Source organism: Eptatretus burgeri, chromosome 5 (genome assembly GCF_056783735.1).
Source record: "Eptatretus burgeri isolate ZD-2024b chromosome 5, Ebu_testis_v1, whole genome shotgun sequence".
Classification (NCBI taxonomy): Eukaryota; Metazoa; Chordata; class Myxini; order Myxiniformes; family Myxinidae; genus Eptatretus; species Eptatretus burgeri.
This window is the reverse complement of record NC_140965.1, coordinates 31,216,921-31,230,835: the sequence shown is the minus strand read 5'-3', so window position 1 is coordinate 31,230,835 and position 13,915 is coordinate 31,216,921. Positions and strand designations below refer to the sequence as shown.

General features: G+C 46.1%; 1 protein-coding gene across 2 annotated transcripts in view; it reads right to left on the bottom strand.

The window, feature by feature from the left end:
• PRSS12 (serine protease 12) overlaps positions 1-13,915 on the bottom strand; it is a 57,359-nt gene that overhangs the window by 30,413 nt on the left and 13,031 nt on the right. For both annotated transcript variants that reach the window (XM_085881277.1, XM_085881278.1), the window contains 2 exons: positions 3,965-4,161; positions 1,076-1,217 (listed from right to left, as the gene is read on the bottom strand). In XM_085881277.1, the coding sequence (XP_085737403.1) occupies positions 1,076-1,217; positions 3,965-4,161 (339 nt within the window). The remainder of the gene's footprint in view (positions 1-1,075; positions 1,218-3,964; positions 4,162-13,915) is intronic.

Below are 13,915 nucleotides of genomic sequence, written 5' to 3'. Positions count from 1 at the left end.
ATGAGTCGGTGTGATGGTATCATTACGGCGTTCGCCCAGGTTGGAGAACTTAACCATATTCCTAGAACTCTGGACCGCTAAAGATAATGGTGATGTTTCCTGGGTGTAATTGGTTGTGCAGAAGACAATGTGTCCACATGGCTGATAACACTTGTTGGTCCCAGATCAGGAACCAATAGCTGTAATGGGACTCGATCTGGTGTCCTCACCAATTGCAGTCAAACGTGCATCATTAAACAACACACGTGCGCGCGCGTGCACACACACACACACACACACACACACACACACACACACACACACACACACACACACACACACACACACACACACACACACACAAACCTATCCAGACTCAGGATCTTTCCTACCCAAAGTGTCCCATTTCCCAAACACTCCCCTTTTCCAGGTTACTATGAGGCAGGTGATTTCCCCCATTCTCCCTCACCTCTTTTCATTTATTAATTGTCGGTTGGTTTGTTCCTTTTCAGTTTCATCCCCGCTTTCCCCTTCTTCTCGCTGCGTTTCATTCAGCTTGTGTGCAGCGTGTTCACCCCCATGTGTCCTTCTCTATTCCCCTTCATCTCACTCTCAGTTTCACTCTGCTGTTGGTATTTCATCCCTTCCATTTTGTTTCATTCCATTCTGCTCTAGCTATTCCACAAGCTTCAATCAATCATTTACAGGACACAAAACTAATAATAACTGGTAATAATAACAATAACAACATTTCCACACCCACCCTTGACCTTTTTGTGCAACGTCAGCCGCCTAGGCCCTCACTGTTTTTCTTCTTCCGCTTTCATCTTTCCACTTTTAAATTCGTTTTCGTCACAACCACTTGAGCAATTGACACCAAACTTTCAAATCTTTCACAAAACTATCCCGTGTCCAAGTTCCTTGCAAGTTTTTTTTCCAGAGGTACTGCAATTAACGAAGAACCTTGGAAGGCATAACACGCCAAAGTCAGGAAATCTTTCTTGATATTGTTCAGTATGATTCCTGTTGCGAGCACATTTAAAATCAGATAAAATTAATGTTGTAATTGATCATCTTTCCTTTTCACAGGTCTTACAGGAATCCCAGTTGGCGGCAAGCCACAGTGGCATCACGGTCAGACCAGCCATCGTCGCAAACTGAGCCCCACTCGCCATCAATACGGACCTCTATACGACCTTCTCGCTCGCTGTCACCATCAACCAGTCGCAGTGGAGGCCCTGCAAGGGAAGGAGGAAGAAAATGCTTCGTCGTGTTCACAGGTGGTAAAACAGCAGAACATGATTCTCATGTCTGATATTAAGATGGTAGATACGACAAATGAATCGTCCGAGGAGTTCTTAAATTGATGCAAAATACCAGGTGCTTTCACAGCTGTACTTGAACTAATCACAAAACATAGTATTGTCCAATAGGATAGTTCAAACTTGCCTCTTGAGCTGTTGAGTGTAGGTTCGATTCTGGATCCGACTGTAAACTGTCGGTCTGGTGCTTCACAGGCAGGGTGTTGCATTAATGAGTGCATCATCCTTCGGAGGGACATTTGGTTATTACCTCGCCCAGTCCGCTGTCATTCACTGGTGGGTGTTAAAGACCCGCATTATCTTTCACCGAGGGGATAGGTAATCGCTATCGTAGCCATCAATTCCAAATTCATGCCAAAATGTGCTGGGGCACTGACTGCTGCAGCACTTCGGTTATGATGCAACCAGCAGGTGGAGTTCGAACTTCAATCATGGTACAATATGCATTGGCTGACGACGAGCTATGTACCGTATTCGAAGTGACAAACAGCGAATAGAGGAAATTAAATTTCCTTATTTACTGATACAAAAACGGTGATTGAAAATATTTGTTTGCATGATATCCACACAATCGATCAACATAATATAGTGCAAGATGTCTCGAAACATCCTATATTACTTCCCATCATACATTCAAATTGTTTAATTGACACTTGACTTTGCAAGTTTCCATATAAGCTCTTATAAACCTGTATTCAGACAAATACATTGTTGTTATAAAACATTTCCTTATCCAATGAGCTATTGTGCCCCTTTCGAGCAAATAACCAAACAAGGCAACACATCTTATCTTGCATTGCTCGATTTGCTGGAAATAGTGCTGGAAGGCATATTTCGAAACACCCTGCACGTCCTTTGTGATTTATTGATTACCCTCGCCAAAGAAGAGGGCATTGCATTTGGGTCCATTTGTCTGTCTGTCCATTTGTCTGTTTGCCCACACAGAATGTGCTACCGTAGGCCACAAATGCCACCTAGTGGTAGCCAGTAGCAAACATTCTCTTTTTTCAACTGAGTCCCCTTTAAATGTCTCCATTTCCAACTCATGTTCGCCGATTTCCAATCTTAGTCACTGGAAGATATATTTGGAGTTGCATTGATCAACAATCTGACCATGTGAGATGAATGCATAGTGCGTTGTACAGTAGTCGTGGTGCAATAAAATTTTGTCCATTTTCCCTATTATCTGCGACTTTTTGGGGGATCTACTTAAAGTAAGGCCTTTACAATTTGTGTGGGGATGGCAGCATAGCCTAGGCCTTGGAGCTATGCATACTTGCATCTGAGCTGTCTGGCCTGGGTTCTCATCTCAGCCCAGCTATAAACTGTCACCCTGGTATTTCGCAGGTAGGAGAATGCATCGACGTGTGTGCCTTCCCTCGGGTGGACAGTAAACTGGACATTTCATCTGCCAGCATTAGTTGGTGGAGGGTTAACGATCCCACAGTGTCCTTCGTGAAGAGTAGTTGAGCTATCGCTGGCACCCTGAACAAATTCTAAATTCATGCTCAAACCTGCAGCGGCACAGCTGAAACCCCAGCAAGTGATCAAACCAGCAGCTTCGTGTTGGATACGAAAGAGGAAGTATAAGAAGCAATTAGTGCCCTGAAATTTGTTTTCAGAGTCATACTTATTTCAGACACGTCGTTTCATGTCCCACAACTGAATGAATTTTTTTTTCATCTTTGGCCACACCGGTCATAGTACGAGGATACTTTTGCACTAAAAGGGCTGTGCAATCTTTATTACGTCCACACACAATTGCGTGCACGTAAACAGGTCCATTCGGCTATACGTCCCATGCAAAGGACGAAGTGTTTCACAAAGCTGTGACTCCTATTGCCACTGCACCAGAATGCAGTTTAAATCGGATAACTCCTTGGCAGCTACCAACTCAGCTATTGTCGTACTTCCCATTATCTCATTGAACAAACTTAGCGATCACAACCTCTTGACCTGTGCTGGTACATGGGCCTCTTAGTTATCAAATATTGTGATCGCTACGTTTGCATAGTACGTACTGTATGTATCAAAATTACAAATTTAGAGATCACAATGTGCCTCGTGTACTTTACTTTTTTCCCCGACAGTTATTTTTACGTTGCATTAGTAAACAATGGACAAAGCAACATAGTACAGTGGGATTTGACCCAAGATCCCAGCAATGAAAACTATGTGCTCAGATGGGATCAGCAAACAGGCAAACCCACGTTTCCTTGACTACTACGCTCAACAGAAAAAACATACTTTTAATACGTGATGCAAAACTGCCATGCTAGAAAGGCAATGGCAAACCACCCGGCACAACTCTTGCCAAGAGACTGCTTCACCAGCACCGATGCTATGATGATGAAATTGGCCATTAAACACAAGCTTGAATTCCTCTTTACCTGTCCTTGGCTGAATGAAAAATAATTATTTGTTACTAATACGGCCTGGGAGGTACCTTCATGGTGACGGGTACACAAATATTGATCGAGCGATGATATTTCTTTCAATAAAAAAATAATTAATCTCAGGTGTAAATATATCTTATTTTACTTCAGACTTCCATGGATACTCCATTGGTGAGGGGTGGATCATTGTACAGCAATGAGCTTATTTTGACTTGTAAAGCCTTGACCTTTGCCCAATACCCCTTTTACACATTCCATCATGCATACCGAGCAAGTTGGTGTCATGCTCTCTGCCATAACATGCCACACTGACATCCTCATGGTGCGAGCAATCATGTCGACCCCACTCGCTGTGAGCGCACGTGAGTAAGCCGCTTTCCCAGCCAGAACATACAACGTCGTCGAGCAAGATAAGGCCCGTACCCTCACCGAACAGTCCTTGGAGAGCCACTGTACCACCGGACCTGCGAACAACAGCACCCCATACTGAACCGTCATGCCGATTGGAACGCCGCAACATTACGCACAGAAAATCACATTGGTGACATACTACAAGGGAACGATGACATTGAATATGAATTACACTAGTCTCCAGAACAAATGGCCAGTAAGCATACGTTAAATGTTTAACAGACTGACTTTGTTGGAACAGACATTTATGGAGGTACAGATAGCTCTCGAGCATGAAAGAATTAGATGGGTTACTCACTCACCTATCTGCGGTAACATTATGGTTAATTGGTCATAATCTTATATAGAAGAGATTTTGTGCTGTTAATCCAGAGGAAGAAAACAGAGTTGAGTAATGGAACAGCAATTGACAGAGTGAAAGTACATCTCTATTGCAACATGTGCAGACAAGCGGCTGGCTCCATGCAATCGGGTATTTTCGCAAATGTTGCCTCGGGATCAGGTGGAGAATTCCTCGTACAAGACGTAGCTAAAGATTCAAGTGAAGCAAGCTCATCTTGGCAAACAGTTTGTAAACCGAATTCCATATCTCGTCCAGTGTTGAGTGCATTCATCCAGCAACATAAAATAAAAGAATAAAAATCAGAGAGGGGAGGCAGTAAATCGTAAATGTTAACCAAGTAGAGAAGATCCACCAAAATAGAGATTGCATGGATCTGAAAAATACCCTGACGTTTACAGGCATTTCTTTCAGGAGTCGGTGACAGTATGCTAACAGACAATCATCATGACGAGGGTCTATCTATACAAGTTAGAAAGGATGGCTCATCAAAACAATTCAATCACAGGATTTTGCTCCAAAAGATGTGTTGCAGACACAGTTGACCTTCATTAAAAGAAGAGTTGACGATCCTAGGGAGAACTCGTTGCTCAAAAGATAATGTTGGTTAGAACCCCGAATAAACGACCAGCCAAAGATCTCTCAAGGACCGTATGTACAACTTATATCCAGAAAGAGCACAAGCAACTTCAGGATGTCATCTGCAGATCTACAATACTATTGTGGAAACTATTCAAGTGTTTTCATTCTGATGGCACTGTCATGTGTTACTGCCATCACAACTGCCACCCAGGAGACCAGTACAACTGAACAATATTTTTATTGGACTAGCAAAGAACTCGTCCACTAGTTCCCTGGAATTACGGAAAGGTTAATTCCCCAGAATTGATGTACAGGTATATCCTTATGACTTTTAATACCAACTCCAACCAAGAGCGGTGCTATATGATACACATTTACATAGAGAACCTGCAAACAAACGGACGGACACTTGTTGGGCTGGCAGGATGGTCGAGAACAGATGTGCACACTCACCTCCAAGCTGCCTATTCTGGGTTTGAATCTCAGCCCAAATATAAGCTGTCATCCTGGTTTCTCACAGGAAGGCCAACTCATTAATGTGTGTCCCATACTTCAGATGGATGTTAAACTGGGTGTCACATCTGCCAGCATGAGTTGACAGACGTGAAAGATCACACGGTGTCCTTCGAGCTATCGTCGACACACTGAACAAATTACCAATTCCAGGTCTAACCTACAGGGGGCACTGCACCAGAGGCAGAGCCGTGATCCCAGCAATGAAGCAACAAGTACCCACAGGCTACATACGAAATTACCCGTCCTTGGCTGAATTAATTAAACTCCTCGAGTCATAGTATGACGACGATGCCAAAGACAGGTTCAGTGAAGGCTTTTGCAAGAACATTTACGGACACTTATTGATGAAATCCCACTTGCTATTCCACTACCATCTGGATAAAAGGGTCAGGCAGTTGAGGACATTCCAGTTCAACAATGCAAGGTATAAACCGGTTTGACTAGTGTTTGACTAATTGTACAGGCCAACTTGTAGCTGCTTCAACAGGTCATTTGAACACTTGTGAATTATTTGTTTGAAGTGAAAATGTTGTGTCACGAGTATTCGTGACAGTTCTCTCTGGAAACTCATTTTGGAGTCGTGTGAGAAAGGTAAATTGAGAATTTAGTATACTGTCATCGTTTTTGCCAATGAACCAGAAAACCTGGCTGGAGCATTCAAGAGACAGACGCTTATCGGAGAGATTTCGACAGGGCATTACAATTGCCCCCACTCAAAAGGGGATAAGATATATATACATATATATATATATATATATATATATACATATATACATATATACATATATACATATATACATATATACATATATACATATATACATATATACATATATACATATATACATATATACATATATATATATATATATATATATATATATATATATATATATATATATATATATATATATATATATATACAGAAGCCTGGTGTTGGCGCAGTGGTTAGGGCAGCGGCTTGGGATCCAAAAGGTCCTGCGTTCATGCCCGTTGGGCCACTGAATTAATACACCAGGGGGTTGACTCAGCCTGTCATCCTTCCGAGGTCGGCGAAATGAGTACCAGTGTACTGGGCCGGTGTATACCCCGGTTAACATAGGTGTACCAGATCCCTGTGTCGCAAGAGGCGACCAGGGTTGCGTCAGGAAGGGCATCCGGTGTAAAACATGTGCCAAATCACTATGCGGATCATATGGATGATCCGCTGTGGCGACCCCTAACGGGAGCAGCCGAAAGAAGAACAAGAAGAAGAAAAAGATATATATATATATATATATATATATATATATATATATATATATATATATATATATATATATATATATATATATATATATAAAGTTACGTTTGAGGGGGGGGTATGCATTCAAAGGGTAATTAGGATGTTTAATTAGGTATGCCATGCTGTTCGAGTTTACCAGGATCTCGATGTAATAAGTAGCAATTCAGTGGTGATAAGTTGTCGAGTAAATGTTCATTTCTTCAAGGGGAAAATGATAATTGTCATGTAATTAGAAAGGGACACGGGATAGGGTAAGCGTGTCTGCGTAAACCCCTTTTAGTAGTCCATGGAGGCTGGCCGTGACGTCACAGGACAGGGCTGCGGATGGCTCCGCCCCGTGATCACGATTGGCGGAAGGCGACGGCGGTGGGCCAATAAAACGGCTCGATTGGAAGTGACGAGGACGGGAGGATAAAAAGGTTCTGTTCGGGGTCGAAAAGGAAAAGGAAGAGGAAGAAGATCGGGACAAAAAGATCGTGTTTTTTTGGTGTGGAGGCTGTTGCACGGAGAGCGTCCTTGTTGTTGTGCTGATTCGATCGTGTTCTTCATCGTGTCTTGGAGCCTTGCTGAGCCTCGTGCCTCACCTTGGTTGGCTCTGGGGTTCTGCTGACTCGGAGTACGGGGTCGAATGGCGGGCGGACCTGCCTCCCTCTCCTGCTCGCAACTTGGCGCCAGAACTGGTTCCCTGGCGGCTGTGAGCGGACTTGGGCCAAGACCAGGAGGTCGACAGCACCACGGTTTCTCCTGCCCCCCTGACGAGAGCAAGGCCAGCTCGTCCGACGCCGATCCAGGGACAGTTGCGTCCACACCACGGTCCAGCCTGACCACCAGAAATAGCTACGTTTTGTGTGTGTGTGTGTGTGTGTGTGTGTGTGTGTGTGTGTGTGTGTGTGTGTGTGTGTGTGTGTGTGTGTGTGTGTGTGTGCTTGGTGCCTTAGAGGGTTTGAGATCTGTATATTCATTGGAATTGTCTGTGTTTTTCCCCACGCCATCCCGTCGAATCACCCCGGATCCCTTTTCTTGCCGAGTCTTGTTATTTCTGGTTAATAGTAAAAACAAATAAACATCATCAACTCAGTGAAAAGTAACTCGTGCCACCTTCCTCGTCCCGTTTGCGGTAGAGCGATTAGAACCGCCATGTTTGGGTTATAAATAAATAAACCGCCTCCATCGTTTCGGCTCATTCTACGTTGGCGGGACTGTTCAAGTCCCGTGGACGTCACATTGGTGTCAGGGTGTTGGATGTTCGAACCCCTCTAAATTATATTTGGTATCGGGAGAATATACCAAGATTAAAATCTCGCCACGAATTGGAATATAAAATTACTACAGAAAAGCGCGCGAGCGCGGGAAAATTTTGGCGGGATTTTTCAAATTTAAATTAATTGGCGGCAAACGGGACTTCTGCACCATGGCGGATGTGCAGATGTTTGAGGAGGAAGGCCACGTGTCTGGCAGCGAGTCGGGGGAAGAAGGGAGAGACGGGGGTAGGGTTGGAACCTCCCCCATTCCGAGCGTGGACCGTGCTTCATCGCCCGTAACGGAGCCGGCAGCGCCGGAAACCGGCACAATGACGATCTGGACAATGTTGGAACGTTTAATGAGTGCAATTACATCACAGGGGGCAAAAATGACGGCACAGGGGGCACAAATGGCAGAAATGACGGCACAAATGGAAAATCAATTCGTGACACAGAGGGCAGACATGACGGCACAGGGGGCAGAAATGACGGCACAGGGGGCAGAAATGACAGCACAGGGGGCACAAATGGCAGAAATGACGGCACAAATGGAAAATCAATTCGTGACACAGAGGGCAGAAATGACGGCACAAATGGAAAATCAATTCGTGACACAGAGGGCAAAAATGACGGCACAGGGGGCAGAGATGGCGGATCGATTGGGGGCAATGGGGGAACAGTTGGGTGCATGGATTGATTAAATGAGGGATGAATTGGGGGAAAAGATGGAGAAAATGAAAACAGATGCAGGAGTGTGTGGATGTTAAATTGGGAGAAATACAAAGCAAATTCGAGGCAAGATTGGAGGAAACAAAGGTAGAAATTACATTGGAGGGGGAAAATATAAGGAAAAAATTGGTAGATAAAATTGATGCAACGAACATTCAGGTTGATAAAGTGGATGAAAGCCTGGAACGTCATCGTGCCTGTGTGGATGCTCGTATGCAGCTGCAAGTTGAAGAGTGGGGAGAGCTGAGGAAGCAAGGGATGAATTTGGCGGAGGAGGTAAAAGGATTGGAGGCTCGTTTGGACGAACAAGATAAAATTATGAGCCAAGATGAAGTCTTGGATAAAGGCCTGGTAGAGCCGTCTTTTGTAAGTAGAGTGTCCGGGTTGGTTGAGGAGCAGCTACAAACTCGCGACGGAGCCTTGGAGGAGGTTGTGCGGGCTCAGAAGATCCTGCGGGAAGAGGTGAATCGGTCCATTCAACGTTTGGAACAGGAGGCAAAATTGACCCATGAGACCCTCACCACAAAACATCTTTGGCCACAGTGGGCTCCGAAATTGGATACGCAGCCACAAGGGTGTTTGATCCCTGGGCTGGATTCGGACAAGGGAGAAACTGAGAAGCGGGCCACCGTAAAAGTGATCCCCCTGGTAAATTTCGACGGGTCAGGGAGCGTTGAAGCTTTTCTGACGCAATTTGAGTGCATTTCCCGACTAAACGGGTGGAATGAGCGGGAACGTACAGGGAATTTGGTGGCAACGTTGCGGGGACCAGCCGCAGATGTGTTAAACGTGATCGCGGAGGGGATGTTGACCAGCTCCCACATTTGCGAGGCGTTGAGCCGTCGGTTTGGGTTTGCAGCGAACTGTGATCTGGTACGGGCCCAGCTCCAGCACCGCAGATTAAAGCCGGGTGAGAGTGCAGGAGCTGGAACAGGACATTTACCAATCAGTCAGGATCGCGTATCGGGACCTTACAGTGGAGGCATGGGACAGACTGGCACTCGAGAAATTTTTAGCTGCTCTTCCTGACCCTGAGGTCCGAGCGCTAGTGGAGCTACAGGATCCACCCACCGTGCACCGAGCGGCCGAGTGCGCAGCCAGGCTGGCCTCGTGGAGTCGGCCGGGTCGGGTGCCCGAGAGGCCATCGGTGACGATCCGACAGGCGGAGATTCAGGATCAGGGAGGGGGGCTGGGAGAAATTGGCATTACCCAAATATTACAGAGGATGTATCCTCCTGCTGAACCGCCAGGTTTATCCGAGGTGCCCTTACATAGGTCGAGTCCGGAAATCACTGTCGGGGGTCGGGGAGACTAGATTGGGCTGAGCATATACGGCCATGCTCGGCTGCTGAGATTGTGGCGAAGTGCCTCCTTTGGTGGAAAAAAAAATGAATTGTGGGAAAATTGGCATGTGTTTGTAAGTTCTGCTGGGTTTTGGAGTGACAATAAGGACAGTGGGTAATTGGTAACAAAGCGGGCACAAGTGGCTGTCTAATGGCTGTTGCATGGATCGGGTGAGGAGAAGTGCTGTGTGAGTTGTTTTAAGTTAAGAAGTGAAATGTATAGTGCACACATTGATTTTTTATTGGACATTGTGTGGTAACATGGAAGGTCATGGTCGGCGAAGTGTTAGAAATGCAGGTGTCACATGTAAGGCCGATGGGGTGGGGGAGTCATGTGGGTTTTGTGGGTGGGGATGATGTGCTTGTCCACAGGGATTGCTGAAGCTCACGGTGAGCGTGAATTGCGACCCCCCTTCAAGGAGATTCGCCCCTGGTGGCTAATGGTGACAGTGTCTGGAGCCAACTGGGAGAGGGTCTGGTTGGGCGACCAAGGCGGGTCGGACCTTGGCGACCCAGGAAGGCCAGAAGAGCCAGTGAGACCCCTTCCAGTGTGTTGTACGGGATGAGAGCTGATGGTTACCAGGGGCGTGGGAATCAAAGGGAGCGGGGCGGAGAAACGTCTGGGTTGGACTAAAGCTTACCTGTGGGCATGGTTGCACCTGAGATGCCCCCATCATCTTGTGGTAACCCACCCCACGGCCACGACGGGATTCAGCCTGCATGATTAAAATGAGGACCATGACCTAGAAATGTGATGATGACCATGGTGTGAATGTTGTGAAGATGTACGAGTCCCACTCGATCCCGCACAACTTGACATGTGCAGCAAGGGCATGATGTCTGCATAATTTTGGGGCAAGCAAATTTGAAAATTGGCTCCCCAGGTAACGCTGGGGCTATTACCATCCACTGGGGGAGGCGGTCAAGTGTAAATATCCTGTGAATAGTGTCGTTAAGGCTTAGAGTAGGAATGTAAAGTATAAGTGTTGTGTTTTTGTGGAACCTTTTGTTTCCCCTCCCCAGATCACTGGTAGAGTGCTGGGCAAGAGCGATGATCCAGAAGATGGAGTGCAACTTCGCTCAGTGCTCTCATGTGATAAAATAAAAAAAAAATAAAATAAAACGAATGATTGTTTAGGCGAGGATAAGGCCATAAGGGGGTAGTACATTAAGCAGGATAGGTAAGTTAGCTGCGACTCGCTGCCCATTGCCCCTCCTACTTTATTTCGTTAGGTTAATTAGGTGTGAGTCAGTAAGTGTTAAGGCTGGTACGGTAGCCCCTGTGATATACCTTGCAGGAGCTGCGGTACCAGAGGAGGGGGCAGTGTTACGTTTGGGGGGGGGGTATGCATTCAAAGGGTAATTAGGATGTTTAATTAGGTATGCCATGCTGTTCGAGTTTACCAGGATCTCAATGTAATAAGTAGCAATTCAGTGGTGATAACTTGTCTAGTAAATGTTCATTTCTTCAAGGGGGAAATGATAATTGTCACGTAATTAGATAGGGACACGGGATAGGGTAAGGGTGTCTGCGTAAACCCCTTTCAGTAGTCCCTGGAGGCTGGCCGTGACGTCACAGGACAGGGCTGCAGATGGCTCCGCCCCGTGATCACAATAAAACGGCTCGATTGGAAGTGACGAGGACGGGAGGATAAAAAGGTTCTGCTCGGGTTCGAAAAGGAAGAGGAAGAAGATCGGGACAAAAAGATCGTGTTTTTTTGGTGTGGAGGCTGTTGCGCGGAGAGCGTCCTTGTTGTTGTGCTGATTCAATCGTGTTCTTCATCGTGTCTTGGAGCCTTGCTGAGCCTCGTGCCTCACCTTGGTTGGCTCTGGGGTTCTGCTGACTCGGAGTATGGGGTCGAACGGCGGGCAGACCTGCCTCCCTCTCCTGCTCGCAACTTGGCGCCAGAACTGGTTCCCTGGCGGCTGTGAGCGGACTTGGGCCAAGACCAGGAGGTCGACAGCACCACGGTTTCTCCTGCCCCCCCTGACGAGAGCAAGGCCAGCTCGTCCGACGCCGATCCAGGGACAGTTGCGTCCACACCACGGTCCAGCCTGACCACCAGAAATAGCTACGTTTTGTGTGTGTGTGTGTGTGTGTGTGTGTGTGTGTGTGTGTGTGTGTGTGTGTGTGTGTGTGTGTGTGTGTGTGTGTGTGCGCTTGGCGCCTTAGAGGGTTTGAGATCTGTATATTCATTGGAATTGTCTGTTTTTCCCCACGCCCGATCCCACACCATCCCGTCGAATCGCCCCGGATCCCTTTTCTTGCCGAGTCTTGTTATTTCTGGTTAATAGTAAAAACAAATAAACATCATCAACTCAGTGAAAAGTGACTCGTGCCACCTTCCTCGTCCCGTTTGCGGTAGAGCGATTAGAACCGCCATGTTTGGGCCTCCATCGTTTCGGCTCATTCTACGTTGGCGGGACTGTTCAAGTTCCGTGGACGTCACAATATATATATATATATATATATATATATATATATATATATATATATATATATATATATATATATATATATATATATATATATATATATATATACATACAGTAGACGAGGCGTAAGTCATCACCATCGGGACCGAGAAAAAAGTGACGACTTAGAAATGTGACGACTTACGCGTATGCGAACATTCATGATGGCTGTGGGGTGAAGGATGAAGTCGCGCGTGGCCTGGACAAGTATGTGTGAGAGCCGGCTATTGTACCAAAAGGAAAACACAATCCTCGGGGCATAGGTGGGGGTTCATTGGTGAGTTGGAAAGTGGTCAAGCAAAGATGGAATTCATGAATCAGTTTATCAAAAGTAAAGATAATGAACAACTGTAATACAACAACTTCGCCTGCTTATCACCATGATGGGATTGACCAACGAACCCCAGAGACTTTTCTGGCAGCATCTGCCAGAAAAGCCCAGTCTCATCGGCATTGTACACGTCCCGAAGCTGATACCTTTCCAAGATGTCTTTCAATTTGCAATCCTTCCAGTGGTGCACCATTGCCGAATCCACGCTGCCTGATTCGCCGCACTTCTTGACCTTGCCGATTCCCCACCTCACTTTGAATCTGTCTATCCAGTGCATCGGCAAGGTCTCGGCATCATTATGCCCAAGGTCCGCAGCGAATTTACGTGCCTTCAGCAGCAACATTTCACCGTCCAACCGAATATTTGGCTGAGCCGACATTTGCCGAAACCAGATGATGAGCGCGTCATCGACATCTTCAAAGGACACACATCTCACGTGTTTCACACTTACCACCGGCCTAGCGATCTTCTCCACTTGTCCAAACATCGTGCCCTTATTCTTCAAGATATCGTTCAATGTCTGCCGTTTGATGTCCAACTTCTCAGCTAAGGCTGTTTTCTTCATCAGTGGGTTTGCCTCGCAAAACTAGATAATGCCGTATTTTTCTTGGTAGGTTTTAGTTGTAAGCTTACGCTTAGTCGCCATTGTCCTGCCTGCAGTGCGATCAACGTGTGTACGCAGTTATAAATAGCCTGTCACTGGCGGTGTAAACCAATGAGCGAGCATCACGATTCCATGAAATCGGGATTTTCACGAGGCAGAAGTTCCATGTGATGAGTTAGGAGTGGTAATTTCCTTGAGTTTCCATTACGTGGGAATGGACAACATCTGACAACTTAGACGAAGTGACGACTTAGAGATGACGACTTACAGAGGGATGACCCTTTATTCATAGGGACTTAACATGAGATAAATTTGGGACTTTTTGACGCTGCCGACTTAGGTGAAGTGACGAGTTACACAC